The sequence below is a fragment of the Gekko japonicus genome, unplaced genomic scaffold (genome assembly GCF_001447785.1).
Source record: "Gekko japonicus isolate JY-2015 unplaced genomic scaffold, Gekko_japonicus_V1.1 scaffold169, whole genome shotgun sequence".
NCBI classification, from domain to species: Eukaryota; Metazoa; Chordata; class Lepidosauria; order Squamata; family Gekkonidae; genus Gekko; species Gekko japonicus.
Window position 1 is genome coordinate 538992 of NW_015161951.1, and position 17586 is coordinate 556577.

At 41.4% G+C, this 17586-nt stretch overlaps 1 protein-coding gene across 1 annotated transcript; it reads left to right on the forward strand.

Moving 5' to 3' along the window:
* The first annotated feature begins 5 nt into the window (after positions 1–5).
* FGFR1OP2 (FGFR1 oncogene partner 2) lies at positions 6–15017 on the forward strand. Its single transcript, XM_015429449.1, has 6 exons — positions 6–279; positions 6021–6157; positions 9544–9661; positions 10686–10828; positions 12701–12814; positions 13505–15017. The coding sequence occupies exons 1-6, from the start codon at positions 267–269 to the stop codon at positions 13640–13642; spliced, it is 663 nt and encodes a 220-aa protein (XP_015284935.1). The 5' UTR covers positions 6–266; the 3' UTR covers positions 13643–15017.
* Positions 15018–17586: the final 2569 nt, after the last annotated feature.

Here is a 17586-nt window from a genome sequence, read left to right on the forward strand (position 1 = left end):
GTGAGCCTCCGGCTACCATCCCTTTCCCAGTCGGTTGTGTCTGCTGATCGCGGTGGTGACTGCGTGTGGGCGCCTGCTGAGGCAGATCCTTCTTCCCTTCGTCCCCTGCCTACCTGACCGCGCCTTCATGGGACTGCTCGGCAGGCCGGCGCTTCCTTCGCCTGTCCCTTGAGCTGCCGCTATTTAAGGGAGCGACTGGACCCGAAGTGGGCTCGCAGACGCCTCTCCACATCGTCCGGCTGTGCGCGCTGCCTGGCGAGGAATGAATGGTGACCATCGGTGGGTGAGGGGCTGCTGCTGCGCTCTGATTGGCTCCTGGCGAGGCGCGAGCGGGGGCGCGCGGGCGGGGAGCGATTATCGCCGGGCTTTCGGTTCAACGGCTGTCCCGTGGGCTGAGCCCCTCATGGAGGACCGTGAGGAGACCGACACTAGAGAGCTGCTCTCCGGAGCCCTACCCCTGCTTCTTGGGGGGGGGGCGGGATTGAGGGGGCAAGAGGATAATTGTCATCCCTTGTCCAGGACTGAGGCCTTTTCACATGTCACGCAGAGGAAAAGCTGCTCCGACACCGCTTCCTGTGTGTGCCGCTGTCACACCGATACTTCTTAACACACATGCTGATTTTTAATACCAGAAGTGGACGTTGCATGTTATTTATTATTGTTAAGTGTTATTACTTTTTACGTCAGTGAAACCCACTTTTCTCCCCAATGGGGACCCAGACTAGCTTACCTCATCCCTTCTCCATTTTATCCTCTCAACAGCCTTGTGAGGTAGGGCCCAGGGTCACTAGCAAGCTTCCATGGCTAAGGCCCCGGCCACAGGCAAAGTTGCCGCGGGAGAGGCACGGGAGTCCCGTGGATTTTCCGGGCGCGATCACACCCCAACATCTGAAAAGCGCAGTGCTCCCGTGGCGAACCCATGGCTCCCCAGCGAAGGTGCGGATTAAAAAACTAGTACTTAGAGGTACTAGTTTCCGGAAGCCACGGGCCAAGGGCGGGCGTCTAATTGCGTTTCCGGTGGACTCACGTGGCATTCGGCGCCCGTCTCCGCAGGTTGCGCAACAGCGCATGCACACAAAGAGTGATTGCTAGTGCGATTGCGCGGCTTCTGTGCCGCGCTGCAGGATACCCGTCTGGTCGGCATCTCTCCCCTAACCACGGGACCTCAACCAGGACGTGTGCTCGGGCAGCCGCGCGTTAGTTTCCTTCGGGGCAATTAGCCACACCTCCCCCCGTGATATCCGGCCGGTGTGACCGGGGCCTATGTAGGGATTTGAACCCTGGCCTCCCAGATCTGGGACTGTGTATTGAATTTGCTCATTTTTTATTTCTTTCACAGGTTAGGGCTGTCTGTGGTTTCCAGGGGAGGAAGGGAACAAGTTCCATCGTCCCCCTCCCCTCAAAGCATCACTTTTTAGCTGCTTTTACCAACAAAGGGAGAACAGTCATTAAGGATCTCTGAACCCAGGGTAACACATTTCTCAGAGGCTCTTGAGTTGCTACTCATCATTGCTTTGAAAACAAACAAATTTCAGGTGTCCCAAACCTGACACAGTCTCCCTGCTCAGATTTAAGTTTCAGCTAGATTCAAGTCCGGTAGAACCTTAGAAACCAATAAGATTTTGGGGGTATAAGCTTTTGAGAATCAAAGCTCCCTCTGTCAGATATAAGCTTGTACCCTCAAAATGTTGATGGTCTCAGGTGCTACTAGACTCAAATCTAGCTGTTCTACTGCAGAGCAATACAGCTACTCTTTGAAACTACTGTCACCATGGCAATTCTCAGCTGAGCTGCCAAGGGTGTTAGCAGTATTTCTTCTCTACTCCATGATCATTCTGACTGCAATTTATGAAAAGCTTTTGGCAGCTAAAAGAACCAATCACCTTTTACATGCTCCTGCACTTGAAGAGTAGAGTTCTTTTGGTACAAGTTTTTGTACATTGCTATCACTGGGGGGGGGGGGAGGATTCAAAAGCACTTAACATTAATGTCCTGTTTGTAATAACTGAAAACTGGTCTAAATTTTACTCAGTAGCATTGCAACCTGTTGCCAACTTTTGAACACTTTCCCCTCATCAATGCCATTTCTTCAGTCTCTGTTCTTTTATTTTTATTTAACTATTAGTACTGTTTAAACCTCTTCATTATGTCTACATTATGACATCGTGGTCCCGTTCACACGGAGAAGTTGCTGCACTAAAGACACGGATGATAGGTGGATTTTCGGTGCATGATCACACCGCAATATCTAGGAAGCGTAGTACACCCGTGGCTTCTCGCGAAGATGCGGAGTAAAAAACTACCACATACAATGTACTAGTTTCCGGAATACGCGGGGCAAGGGCGGGCGTCTGATCACATTTCCGCTTGAATCTTGTGGCATCCAGTGCTCGTCCATGTCCTGTCGCACACCAGATGGAGGGGTTTTTTGTGAGTCTCCACAGGATGCGCACAAATGATCATGTGCATGCGCAAACTTCGGTGTGGAAAAGAATTTCCCATTTGCCACAGAAACGGCGCCTAGTGATTGCGTCACTTCTTTGCCGTGCTGCAGGATAGCCATGTGATCGGCACCTAACGGCCTAACCACGGGATCTCAATGGGACATGGGATTGGGCTGCCACACATTACTTTGCTCCGGGGCAAACAGCCACGCTTCCCCCCATTTTCCGGCCCGTGTGACCGGGACCAATATAGAACAAACCACATGCAATTGCTGCATAGGGAGTTTATGATCTGCAATGTTTGAATGCTTAGTACATAGTTTTAGCTTTCCACTGCTTTCTGGTAGAAATTTGGGTTACATTGCAATTTAGCTGAAAACAGAAAGCTGTTTTCTGTCTGTCTAGTGATGGGCAATGTTCCCTCTAAGCTGTGGAATCTTGTGAGCAAAAATTCTACTTTGTGAACTGCCAGCATTAAAGTTGTGAGCAGGTGATTTGGCTACTGCATGAATTAGTTTGCTCTGGAGCCATCCTACCTGAGCTGAGACAAAAATGTGTGAGCTGGAGGCTAAAAATCTGTGAGCTAGCTCACACTAACTCAGCTTAGAGGGAACACTGGTGATGGGGGGGCAAACAGCTGTGCTCTGTATTGGGTATTGCTGGAATAGGTGTGTGTTTGAATTCTGCTCATGAATCAGTAAACTTAAGAACTTATGGAGCTTCTGCCCTGTTTAGATGCTGTTTTTGTTTTTTTAAACTGGGAGTTGCCATGTTTTGTGATTTGGAAATTTGTATAAGGACATTCGGGCAGCCTATTTAGAAGATATTCTTAAGAATGATGCCAAGCAATCCGATGACAGAATGTTGTATTGTTTACTGGCTTCACAAAATATAGTGGTTATTGAAGCGGTTGCTAAGTTTTGTAACTGCCTTATAATGAGGAAGATGTGTGTTAAACCCATGAACTGAATGGCGATTGTGTATGATTCTGATCTATGCCAATAAAGGTTTTGAACTGAACTGATTTGGAAATATTTCTCAGATATGAATTTAAGAAGAAGAGGAGATTGGATTTATACCCCACCCTTCACTACCCAAAGGTGTCTCAGAGCAGCTTACAAACTCCTTTCCCTTCCCTCTCCCCACAACAGACCCTGTGAGGTAGGTGGGGCTGAGAGAGCTCTTGACAGAAACTGCTCTTTTTGAAGAACTCTTATCAGAACCAGGGCTTGCCCAAGGTCATCCAGCCAGGTGCAAGTGGAGGAGTGGGGAATCAAACCCAGTTCTCCCAGATTAGAGTCCGCGCACTTAACCACTACACCAAACTGGCTCTTCATTAAGACTGAAGAATCCATGTTGGTTAGTTGTTTATCCATGATGTAGGCTGCACTAATTATAGCTTTGCCAGGAAGTATATTACAAAGCAGTTGTGGAGTAAATTGTTGCCTTCTCATTTGTTTGGAGTTTAATGGTCAGCAGTACTTCTCAAGCAGGTATATGTTGCAACTGTCAGTGCATTACTAGCATGTGTTTTCAGTGTTGGTATTTGGCAGTTCAGGTGTTGATGATGGTATAACTCTGTAGCCCATTCTAAAACTGGTGTTTATGCAACTAGGTTTGTAGTGGCATTTTTGTAAAGGACTCCGGTGCATCATTTCATATGATTACTTTTATTGTTTTCCACATCTAAGAGCCCATTCATATGTTATGTTTATCCAGATGTAGGAATTAAACAAATGTAACATATGAAGCATTTGTTTATGCAGCTTATTCACAATGAGATCTAGGTACTCCAGAAGTAATTGTGAGTGCACATGTGCATTGATTTGCTTCATACATTCTTTTATCTATGTAGATACATGATTGGCATCTGCATACTCAAAAATGTACTATATAACTTCTTAGAATGAAATCACTGAGTAGAAAATTTATGTATTCATCTACCTTCTATGCAGAACTATTTTCAAAGATTACATTTTGCAGCTACCTTTACAGTTCAAAATCTAAAAGTTATTCAGTGGAGGGAATTGTCTCACCCTTTTTGACTCACCTGCCACCCTCCACACTTTCTGTCCTGCAGGTTCAGGGCTACAGGTAGGTCAGGCAGTCACAGTTCACTACCTGTCTTGCCTCTTTTACAATAATCTAGAGAGCCATGACCCTTTCACATACCAGGTCCCCTCTCTCACAGAGACATTACCAGACAGGGTAGCTCGGTTCCTTTTAATAATTACCCCTTACTCAGAGACTGCACAGAGTTGTTGGAGACTGGGACTCAACCGCAGCTTCATTCACATACCATTTATTCATATCCTTATATATATTTTTATATAGGCAGAGATCATAGATCATGTGTATACTTTGTTCCCTGTGACCATAAATATCCAGCTCATGGGGTTAAACAAGGAGTTAACTTTTATTTATTGTTTGAACATACCTTTAGAGTAAATCCAGTAGAGGTTACAACATTTCTTTTCAGCTGAACATTTGAACCGTTCTCCTATTCAGGCATTTGGATTTCTTTGTTACAATTTGACCATTTCCTAGTCTGCTTTAAACTGCACTTCTGCCACATCTTCATTCAGCCAGACCCAGCTGAACTAATGGCTGTTTTTTCAACACAATGTTGAGCCAAAAAAGCCAAATTTCCCATGCCAAAATCCATAACATTCCTGTGATGGACAGATTAGGTCAGGGGTCCCAACATGGTGCCTGCCAAGCGTTTTTAGGAAGGGGGGCAGGTACGGCTTTTGCCCAGCAAGGCTTCTGATTGACCACTGGAGATTTGAGTGACTGCAGATTTTTTGGCAGCAGCTGCCACCACAGCACAAGGATCTATACTGTATTACTGAAGTTAAGCTGTGGCAATCGTTTTGTGTCTGGCTCCGCCTCCTGAGGCAGCCACATTGTTGTGCCCACCATGCCGTATCAGAATTCCAAATGTGCCTACAGGTCCAAAAAGGTTGGGAAACCGTGGATTAGGTTCTGCCTCTCCCTAAAAGCAATCCCATTGGCTGCTTGTAGGGAGAGGCAGAACCTAATCTGTCCATCACAGGAATTTTATGGATTTGGGCATGAGAAATTTGAGTCTAATTCTTGCTCAAAGCTGTGTTGCTGGGTTACCTTAGTTGTTTATTTATCTACCAGTTTGCACATGAGGTGAAACCCAGTGCGATCACTTTAGAAGCATACAGGGTCATCAAGGGCCATGTATACACTGATTATACGGGGCTGCTATATCAAATGAACAGCACTGCGACATGATGCTTGGCAGTAGCACTCAAGTCTCCTTGGTTAGTGAGCTGAATTTGGGTTTCTAATCAGTGAGTTTGTTGCCTGTTCTGTCACCACTGCTGACTGCTAGTTTCATGGAGAATTCCCCTACATAAAAGAACTGGAGTTCTACAAGAAGTATATTGTTATACTAAGATAAGGGAGTCCAGGCATTTTAAAGGTGTCCTTTGGTTAAGAAGACAAAATTATGTCAAAATGTTCCAGAGTATAGGAAAACTCGCCTGACATGTTGAGTGAACGAATGAAGACTATATTTTATAAAAACTTTTGTCTTATTTTTAGAAATGAGCTGCACAATTGAGAAGGCCCTAGCAGATGCCAAAGCACTTGTGGAGCGACTGAGAGAACATGACAATGCAGCAGAAGCCCTGATTGAACAGACTACAGCTCTCAACAAACGAGTGGAAGCAATGAAGCAGGTTGGAAATTCTATTCCTATTTAGAAAGTGACAATGAGAAAATAACCATTCTAAAGGACTAACATAGGCCTGCACTATGTAGCCAGTCTATTTCATAGTACCTGTTAGCTAGTAGATTTTGTTTGTACTGTTACAAACCTCTAGATTTTCTATGTTATAGTATAATGCTGCATAATCTTGTGAGCCCATAACCAAGACCAGTATTTGTCTTCACTCACCCCTCTTCAAGTCTTCCTTTTGTTATTTATAAGTGATTTCACTCACAAAATCTTGGCTTTCTGCAGTTAAGTAGGATTTTTTGTACCAAAGTGTCTATAAATAAAGCTAAGTAACATGAGTTTCCTTGTCCTTATTCTGATACATTTAAAGTATAATCTAGTTAGTTTTTGTAGATTTTCCAGGCTGTATGGCCGTGGTCTTGGCATTGTAGTACCTGACATTTCGCCAGCAGCTGTGACTGGCATCCTCAGAGATATAACATAGAAAGATAGAGTACTCTCTGTGTCATTGTGAGAAGAAAAAATGGTAGGCAGGTAATTTATATCTACTCTTGTAGGAGTTTCCCGGGCTGTGACATGCTAATGGAGGAGCTTTCCTGAGGAGGTTCTTTTGCATATGGATTTTAAGATGTAGAGCATTTTGTTTTTCAGGACTGGAAACCATGCCCTATTTATTTTTAAACTCTTTTCTTTCCTGTTCAAATTGTGTTTGTTTATGAATTTCAATGGCTTCCCTGTGTAATCTGACATGGCAATTGGATGTGTTGTCCAGCATTTCAGTGTCTTGGAATAAGATACTGTGTCCTGTTTGAGTTAGGCTATGTTCAGCCACTACTGATTTTTCAGGTTGGCAAAGTCTGCAGTGTCTTTCATGTTCTTTTATTCTTGCCTGGATGCTACATTGTGTGGTCCTCAGCCCTACCCCACCTTCCTGAGTAGATATAACTTACCTGCCTACCATTTTTCTTCTCACATTGACACAAAGAATACTCCATCTTTCTGTGTTATACCTCTGAGGATGCCTGTCACAGCTGCTGGCAAAATGTCAGGTACTACAATGCCAAGACCACGGCCATACAGCCTGGAAAATCTACAAACTGGGAAGCATGCCGCGCCCTTCCACCCAAAACCCCGCATCAAAACTACACCACCTAAGTAGGTGGTTCTTCAGAAAACGGCGCATCAAGGCCGGCCGTGGGATCGCCGGCGCGTCCTTCCGCTGGCGCATCCCCGGCTCCTGGCCGAACAGCGCATGCTCAGACATGCGCAGTTCGGCAGCCTCCCCCTCCCGACCGTCGCTTCCTCCCCGGCATATGATCGTGCCGGGGAGCAACGGCGCCGCGGCTCAGGGGATCCGTGGGATCCCGCCGCAGCGTCTCTATTTTGGTGCGGCTTTTAAAAGCCGCACTTTGCCTGCTTTTTTTCCTGCCGTGTGGCAGGGACCTTAATTTGTTAAAACTAACTCTGTAGTTTTGATTCCTATGTATACTTGCAGGTAAACTGAATGGAATCAGTAAGATCTATTTCCAAAGAAATGTTTTCAGAGCTTCCTGTCTACCTGAGTGTTGTAGGTGGCTTGAGGTCTGCTAGTTCTTACATCCATCCTCTTAGAAGGGGGTACAGTGGTAGTTATAATGCAATGCATTTGCTAGATTTTTTTGCTGCAAAAGTCACTGAGATAGGCTTAACACCAGATTAAATACAAATCTTATAGCAGAACCACTGGAAGTACTCCCTGGTTGTAGAAGCTTCAGCTCTTTTGGGTTGCTCTTCCTGACTTTGGACATAGTTCTTGAAGGTCACCCCATGTAACCTAGTTCTTGACCCAACCTGGCTGATTATATCTTGCTAGGGGAAAATGCCGCCCCTGACGTGGATGGCCTAGACTAGCCTGATCTTTGCAGACCTCAGAACCTAAGCAGGGTTGGGCCTGGTTAGTACTTGGATAGAAGACCACCAAGGAAGTCCAGGGTTGCTACACAGAGGCAGGCAATGGAAAGCCATCTCTGTTTGTCTTTTGCCTTGAAAACTATGGAGTCACCATAAGTCAGTTAAAACTTGATAGCACTTAGATAGTCCAGGCAAGCCTGATCTTGTCATATCTTGGAAGCTAAGCAGGATCGACTCTGGCAAGTACTTGGATGGGAGACCTCCTTGGAATACCAGCAGTTGGGAGGACAGAGGTAGGCTTTATTCAGCCACCTCTCTGAATATCCTCCAGGCCCCCAATAGAGGTCAGTCACCAGAGGTCGCTATGACTTCCAGGTGCACACACACTCACACGTGTGCACACACACAAAATACAAAAAGACACCCCCCAAAAGAAACTTGACAGCACTTTACACACACACAGGAGGAACTGAGAGTACATTTAGTCAAGATAATATAAACCACACTTTAGTAGAATATAGCTTTCCATAGTCTTGAAAGCACTGCTTAAACAACTTCTGAAAAACCATCAATAGATGAAAAGGCCTTAGCTAAATAGTAACTGCCTCCATCCCTACATGTTCCACAGCAGAGCAGCCTAAGACAATTTTGAGAAATATACTGATTTTAGTCAGATAACTTTAATCACACTAGTGGGGTTGTCAGTGTTTGTTGATTGATACGGTTAATTCTTCACTGTTAGCATTACTAGATCTATTGGTGGCCCTTGTTGCTGTCAGTCATATAGTATTATTGAATCATTTGGAGTGTATAGCAGAAATTTCAGATACTCTTCACTTCACTCTTTTCTTTGCAATAATACATAGATTTTCCACTGAGGAAGCTGAATCACTTCCTGAGACCTATTTTGAGGAGCTGCTTGAGGCTCTGTGTTATCGCAAATGCTCTTCAACATCTACAGTATGCCAGTGAGAGATCAACTGGAGTTTTGCCTGACCAGTGCCTGGATGCCATGGCCAAGTTGATTGAGTGGGGGGAAGAAGCTGAAATGAAAATCTAGATAAGACTGAGGTCACAGAAAAGATTAACTTTCTGTTTAGTTAATTCTGGCCAGGCAAAGACTTTGGGGATGCTACTGAACCCACCCTTGCTGTCAGAGCAGCAGGGGCTGTTTGTAAATTGGTCCCTCTTCTAGACTCTGCTGACTTATCCAAAGAGAGGTCATAAGTATCCCCAACAGCTAGGATGTGCCTAGTGGAGTTTTGAACTTAAAAAAAAAAACTGCAGACCCCAAGTCATATTCATCTGCTTTTGAAAATCTCCAGTCATGTGGAAGGAATGTCCTTTGAGAAATAGAAGCCTGAAGTCCCATTGAGTGAGCAGAATTAGCTGCATTATTCTTTTTATCCCAGCCAGTGGTCCTGAGTTCAGTGTAGTAATTAATATCAAAGGTCTGACATCTGGACACCTTTTTCTTTGTTTTAAAATTGATTGTAGTACCAGGAAGAAATTCAAGAACTGAATGAAGTAGCAAGACACAGGCCTCGCTCTTCATTGGTTTTGAGTATCCAGCAGGAAAACAGGCAGATCAGGGAACTGCAACAAGAAAATAAAGGTACCTAAACTGATTTCTGTGGGTTTAAAAGAAAATTATTCAGTGGTATCTCACTCGGCATAGATTAGCCAGTACTAATAGAAATAGACAGGATCAGTGTTGACAGTGTGACTCGTCTGTGGGGGGTTTTAAACATATTTTGTCATATTCAAAAATATAAGGCTTTTAGAAAGTGGTAATTCATTTTGTTATTGAGACTACTTACTGCTGCTTAATTAGCAATGGCAACAAAATGAAAAAAGTTAGAACCTCCCTCAGAGGATGAATGGTTCCTCCACAAGTGGAGCCTTAACAAACTTATCAGTTGGGCAGAGAAATAATTGCAATGTTCAGATAAATTTACTGAGTGTTTAGATATGGGAGTTTTTGGAATAAAAGGTTAAAAAAAAGTCTTTCCTTATGTGTTTTAGGAGTTGCTTTAATGCCTCTTTCTGTAGTTGGAAGTATTCAACTTTATATATGTTGTGTTTTGATTGTATTTTGTGTGATTTTGAAAAATAAGAAAAGTTCAACAGAACATAACCTAAACTTTTGGAAACTTAGTATTAAGTATTCCAAACAGTCTAGTCTTTATAGTGCCAGTGGCCTCCTGTTTTGCTAATAAAAGTGTTCTTTTTGATTTGTACATAGTCAGATGTAAGTTTGGTAGATTCAGTAGAACTTGTATCCCCATAACAATGTTTAAGAACTGAGAGTGATTAATTGATTGGGTAGTCTATTGTAGTTGCCAAGAAATTATTTTTCTAAGTAAAGGTAAATGCAGTTTTTAAATTTCAGTAGAATATTTCCAAGTGGCATCTGAAATAAAGGAGTCATTTCTGCATTCTTGATTCTTTTTATTGTGGTAGACAAAATTTGGGTTGATTTGACATGTTCAAGAATGCCAGTTTTCCATTCTGTGTAACTGTAATTAAATGGATGACTTTTTTGTAGCTGCTGTTCTTAAAGGAGAACTTTCTCTTATATTGGGACAGAGCTTACTGTTCACTATGCACATATTTTCATTTACTTTTTATTTTTACAGAACTACGCACATCTCTTGAAGAACATCAGTCTGCATTGGAGCTAATAATGAGCAAATACAGAGAGCAGATGTTTAGACTGCTCATGGCCAGCAAAAAAGATGACCCAGGTATTATAATGAAGTTAAAGGAGCAGCACTCCAAGGTAGTAAGTCTTTAAAAATTCCATAAACCTGTTGCACTAGAGTGTGTTGTTCAGTTATCTGATTTATGCTTTATATCAGATACTACAGTGTTCTTTCCGATTTTAGTTGGTGTTGGAGGCCAGAGCTACATGTTACATGGTTAAGTACCATTTCCAAATCCCCACTGCTGCTACTCTGCACAGTAGCATTGGAGGGTTGATATGCAAGGAAGTAGTAATGATTGGAAGGGGGAGGAGTAAGTCTCTTTCTTACTCCTTTTCATCAGCCTCTATTTCAGACGTATTTAATTATTTTAGTTGACATCATTCCATATGTCTAAATTAAAAGTCCAGTTAGTGGTGCTTTCACTCAATTAAAAATATCTTAAATAGTTGGTCAACAGGATTCAATGTAGATGTGATCTTCTATGTACAGAATACCACCTTTGGATACAATTCCAGTTTAGATTTAACCCATAAATTATGGAGGATTAAGCAGTCATTCAAATTTGTATACAAATTAATCATTCTGAAGCAAAATACACTTAAACTTGTGCTGTAATTAGCGAAATCTCGAAGAATGCTATTGTCTGGTTAATCTGGGAGAAGGGCACTTAGTTGATTTTGTTAAGTTTTTGATCTAAGCGATTAATTGCTGTAAAACTACTATTATGTACTATGAATCTGTTCATTAACAGGTGAGATGATACTGAAATAATTCTGTTGACTAACTCCCCAAAGCAAAAGCAAAAATATGTCTGCTTTCTTTGATTGGAAAACTACCTGTGAAACAAATTAATAAACAGGCTAGTGAACAATAGCAATTCAAAATAGATGCATTTACATTGTGCTGATGATAAATTTCAAAGGTGCATCATTCAGGCATACAGTGTAGTGTTGGAGGGGGGAGCTGAATTACATTATGACAGCAAAGCTATGGTTAAAAGAAGAGGCTTGAATTTTTACAGTATGTTGGCTTGTGTTGCACTTTTGACAGGACTAAGTTGAAGTGTGTCATTAACATGTTAGTATGTATAAGAACAGAACTTCATCCTTTCGGTCCAGAGAACTGAGCTGTTTTTCCTTGAGCACTGATATCCCAAGAGGCTTTCAGCCTGAGCAGTTGTTTACTGAAACTAATTAACAGATTTGTTTCTCTCGTTTGTGAAAGCACTGTGAATATTTTCCTAAGACTGAATTTGTATTTTCTGTATTGACTGCTGGATGAGATTGGCTTGGCTTCCCAAAACAGGACACAACTGTTACTACTTATGTGCTGGGAGGAAGAGCAAAGTTTTGTGACTGCTTCACTCAAACTGTATCTTGTCACTAATCCAGCATGCCGAAGCAGTTCCTGGAAAGCTGATGTTTTTTTGGGGGGGGGAGCCTCATGGGAAAGATTCTACAGAGGTATGGGGAGCATCACTAAGGAGAAAGATTTGAGCAATATGGCCTCCACTTCCCTCTTCTGGTGGTGCAGGAAGAAGGTAGGGGTGATCTTTGTTCATGAGGTTCTCTCATTCTCCAACACAAGCTGCTGAAGAAAGACAGTAGGAAACATCCACAAGGACCTTCTGTTTATGGCTTGTAGAATCCAACTCTCTAGTATTGGACCACCTTACCCCTTTTTCCTGGAGAAGTTGATCAGATATGAGCCTCTGAAAATAGCTCAGTGAACACTAGAGCAACAAGTTATTGGAGCTAAGATATTGTCAAGTCTCTAATCTCGCTGTGGGCAACAACGTTATTGGAGGAAATCAATGTCACATACGTTTTCCAAATTATGTAGGAAAGCTGTGTAGATTTCTGTTACACTATGTTTTCCTATACTGCAATTGATTATTGTCATAACTGTATGCAAGTCACAGAAGCATTCTTAATTTTTTGGCATAGGAGCTACAAATTCATGTGGATCAAATTACAGAAATGGCAGCAGTAATGCGAAAAGCCATTGAAATTGATGAGCAGCAGGGCTGCAAAGAGCAGGAACGAATTTTTCAACTAGAAGTAAGTAATGAATCACATTGAAACTGTGCAAGCTAATATGACTTTTTAAAATTGCAAAAGTATAACTGACATTAAAACAGATTCTGAATGCTTTTTGGGTTCCTTTTGCATGAAAAATTAGGCACCATAGTTGACAGGAAATTTTAAAGCATTAATTTTTTAAAATCATGAATTTAGAAATCTGATTACTACATTAGATCTGAAAGCTAGTTGTATAACAAACACTATACAACATGAAAATAAACTTCAGTTGTGTGGACTACTTTTAGATGCAGTGGCACAAGTTGTGCTGCTGTTGCTAATGCTTAGTCCTTTGGGAGATGGTGTGTATTTTGCTGTCCATGGTCTGTTGTGGGAGTAAAGGCAAGTATTGCTGTTATCTTTGTTGAATCTTCATTCAACAAAGACGGAGAAACCCATGTTCTTGCTCTCAGCTCATATACTGTCGGACTACTTTTTATTCCTTTACAGTAAATAAAGGTTCTTGTCTTTATGGAAGAACTTTTGCACCAACAAATGTCTCTGTTTAAGATATACTCTGCAGAGAGAGCCTGTGTCTGGAGTTATAGCTTTCCCAAAATTATTTCCTTTAGTTACGTAGAATAGTATACTCAGTTTTCTTTTTCCACCTGTTCAAATATTCTTTCACCTTTTGCCAGATTACTTAAAGCAGTATTTCATTGGTTGCAGCAAGAAAACAAAGGACTGAGAGAAATCCTGCAGATAACAAGAGAATCATTCCTGAATCTCAAGAAAGACGATGCATCAGAAAGTACCTCTCTGTCAGCATTAGTAACGAACAGTGACTTGAGCCTGAGGAAGAGTTGAAGATCCTGTGGAGACTCTGAATGACTGCTGCCAATAACAACAACTGAAAGTATCAGGGTTGACTTGTCAAGCACCTGTTTCCAATGAGGCATTTACAAGTTAATGCATCCTAAACTGGATAACAATTTGATACTTTTATACCACGTACAGTACATTATAATGACTTATTTAAACTCATTAATGTCCAATATTAGTTGATACATGCAACATCAGTAGGAAATGGGCTAAGGATGGCTGTATTTTTTATGAAGCTAGTCAAACAACTTCACAGGCTAGACACATACCTAGAAAGTTAAAAATACTGGTCCTGTAGCATATGTGCATACAGAATAAAAGCTGTGTAGTCAAACATACTTACCATGTTGACGTGCATCCTTGAAGGAAATCGTATCTATGGGTGTTGCTTGCACAGCACTCTGTAGTGGCTGGCTGTGCAATGCTGATAAACTGACAGTGTTAGTCTTTCCTTCTTTCTCCCCTGAAATAGTTTTGAAAATAATATGTTCTTTTTCTAAAAAAGAAATTTTCTAATGCATTGAACATATGGCATCCTGCTGTAGAAAGTGTAATAAGAGCACAAGTTTCCGGAAGAGTACTTGCCAAACATTGAATGCTCTGTAGAGCAGAAGATAGGAACTACAGTGTCTCACAATCAACACTATGCATAGCCAACTGCCAGATCAGAGGTGTGCACCGCAAAACTTGCAGAATCAGCAATTGTAGGAAGAGTCTTCCTTAGTGGTGAGGAAAATCGGTGTGACTGGTGTTAACAGGTACATCAGTACAGAGCTAGGGAGATTTTATGCCATTTAAGAGCAAAGATCAGTCTAACAGCAGTTAACGGAATCTGCATATAGGGCTACCAAAGGAGAGACCAGAGAGTAAAATTCTAGGGTCCCTGGTCACTTTAGGGACCCATGCACGCTATGTGAATTGTCTGCATAAACTGTTTGGTTTGGGTCTCTGTAGTGGGACAGGGAAGCTTATCTGTAGGGCCATGGTGGTTCTTGGCAGCTCTATTTGTTTCTGGTACACCTCACACACAACCTTTCAGCAAGAGATTGGTCACAGCTGCTTATACTGGAAATTGGAATGAGCCGTTTTAAGCAAAACCAAAACAGAAATGTGAAGAAAAAACTTCAATGCAGAAAAAACAGGTAACCAAGAAGGTTGACAAAAGGCCGAATAACAATAAGTAATAAGTTATATATACCGTATTTTTTGGACCATAAGACTCACTTTTTCACCCCAAAAAAGTGGCTGGAAAGTGTGTGCGTCTTATAGAGCGAATGTGGGAAAAAAGAGCCCGTCCAGCGCCAGGAGTGTTCAGGAACCGGAATGACAGGGCCAGGAGTGTTCAGGAACTGGAATGACAGCCCCAGGGTTCAGAATATTTTTTCCCCTGTTTTCCTCTTCTAAAAACTAGGTGCGTCTTATGGTCAGGTGCGTCTTATGGTCCGAAAAATACGGTATATATAACTTAACCAAACTTTTAATACAATACAAATGGTTAAAACCAAACGCATTTCAGCCAGAAGGCTTTCCTCAGTGGTACAAATTGTTAAAATAAACACCATAAAGCAAAATTATTCAAAACAGAAAATATAACATTTCTGACCAAAACTTTAAAACCTGAATAAAAAAAGAAATGGGGGGGGGGGAGAGAGAGAAGAAATTAATTATTGTATGAGCCATTTATAAAACTTAAATGTAATTTCCAAAATTGTTAATCTATATTACACACAAGTAGAGCCAGTTCATTAATTAGATAATTCCCCCTTCATTAATGGGGACCACCAAAAATAATGGTGGTTCATGGTCCAAATATCTAATACAGGGGAGTGTGTGTGTGTGTGTGTATATTAAAATATATATAATATTTATATAAACAGCGTTCCGTGCGCCTTGGTGTTTAGTCATGCCGGCCACATGACCACGGAAACATCTTCGGACAGCGTTGGCTCTTCGGCTTTGAAACAGAGATGGGTACCGCAACCCTAGAGTCGGACTCGACTGGCTTTCGAGCAAGGGAACCTTTACCTTTTTAGGGGAAACCTCACAATGTAATTTTGCTTGTGGAAATTGTTCTGTTTGCTGTCTATATTTTAAAACCAAGAGTTATTACATAAGATCATTTGTAAACGTGTGTATATGAACAATTTGTACCACTGAGGAGGGCATTTGGTTTTAATGGGGTTTTTCACTACTTGTATTGGAGTAGAGCTAGGTTAATTTATCATATGTAAGCTATTATTAATTATTCTGTTATTATCCCTTTTGTCAACCTTCTTGGTTACATAAAGCTGTTTTAAGTCCATGAAATAAGATCAGTTTCACTTTATATGATAAGCAGGAGGCTTGCAGGAGGAAACCCAATCACAAACCTACCTGTAAACAAGGAATTTAACATATTGTGGGTTTAGATGCTGACAGAATTGGCAGTATATTGTCTTTACATGTTGAAAGTCAGACAGCCTGGATGAAAGTTCTCTTTCAGTTTCAAATACTTTACTATAGGAATATAAAGCTAAACCTGAAGACTTTTTGTAGCACTCCAAAATAACCAGGAGAATTCCTGTAAATCCTTGAGGCTATACAATGTAGAATAAAGTCTGCCCTCTAGAGCCTATATGCAAACGGAACTTTTATAAGGAAAATGGCAATAGTTCTCAGTTACAGCTTGACAGAGACTTACTTCAGCTTGCTCCTGCATTCACAACTGGTACAGTTCATATCAGCTCATACAAACACCTTCACCAAAGTATATGCACGAATAATTTACTAATAATTTAAATACGTCATTTCAATTCTAAATGTTTGCATTATTTCATTTCAGTACAGAAACTTACAATGGTACAGTTTTTAAAAAAAACAAAACTGCTAAATGTGTAGCTAACTCATTCTTTTATCTTCCTTTGAACTGAAATTAAGTGTAACATGGGTTGGGTCTTCCCAACTCGTATAGGAGTGCAAGAGGAGGGCAACTTGGGAAAGTATGGGATTCTGATGGACAAAAAGTCACTGAGGCTGCAGTGAGGAGAGGAATTGGGTGCTCATCCCTTCTTCCCTTCCCCCACTAGAAACGTTGGTAGGGTCTAACCCTTTGACCTTCCCAAAAACATTCTATGGAAAAGAAATATTAGCTTAAGCACAAAAATTTTATATAAATTTCCCCTCTTGTCAAGCTGAATAGAATTTCTGGAAGCTATACCTATCCCTTTTGTAATGTAAAGTATTTTTGTAAATAAGAGTTCAACCACTAAGACTTATTTTCTTTATCTGTAGATTGTAAAGTAGTTGCTATCCTCTTACATTTGATACAGGCACTGTCTAAATGCAGTATGTTGTTTTGTAAATGTGGAGAATTCCAAGGTTATGTAGTGGATGAATTTGTTAACTTACTGTAATTTTTTTTTTAAAAGAAATGCTTTAGTAATAATAATTTATAACTGTGAATTGTATCTGTCTAGCTCAAATCTTTAGGTGTTTGAGAGATCAATGTCTTTGGTCCATGCCCAAACACTAAGATTTTAAGTTGCTTTCCTTGTGTGTGACATGACAGTGTTTCATGTCTCAGTTTTGTAATGCATATGCTTGAACTTGTGTGGGAATGCATCGTACAGTAAACTTATCTTTTTCAGTATTTGTTGGACAAGAATGTGAGTTTCTGCAACAAATCCAGTTTGCCAGATTCCACAGAACAGAAGCTGACTGTGTGGGCTAGTACATCATAGTCCTGACCTGGATAGCCCAAGGTAGCCCAATCTTGTCAGATCTCAGAAGCTAAGCAGGGCTGGCCTTGGCTAGCATTTGGAAAGGTGAGCTTCAAAGAATACCAGGCTTGTGAAACAGAGGCAGGCAATGGCAAACTACCTCTGAAACATCTCTTGCCTTAAAAACAAGTGTAGCTCGCCACCTAGTGGTACATAATGCTAAAAAAGCTA

Coding starts and splice junctions, on each gene's coding strand:
- FGFR1OP2 (XM_015429449.1), top strand. Junction 6,158..9,543: donor GAGTGGAAGCAATGAAGCAG/GTTGGAAATTCT, acceptor AATTGATTGTAG/TACCAGGAAGAAATTCAAGA. Junction 9,662..10,685: donor ACTGCAACAAGAAAATAAAG/GTACCTAAACTG, acceptor TTATTTTTACAG/AACTACGCACATCTCTTGAA.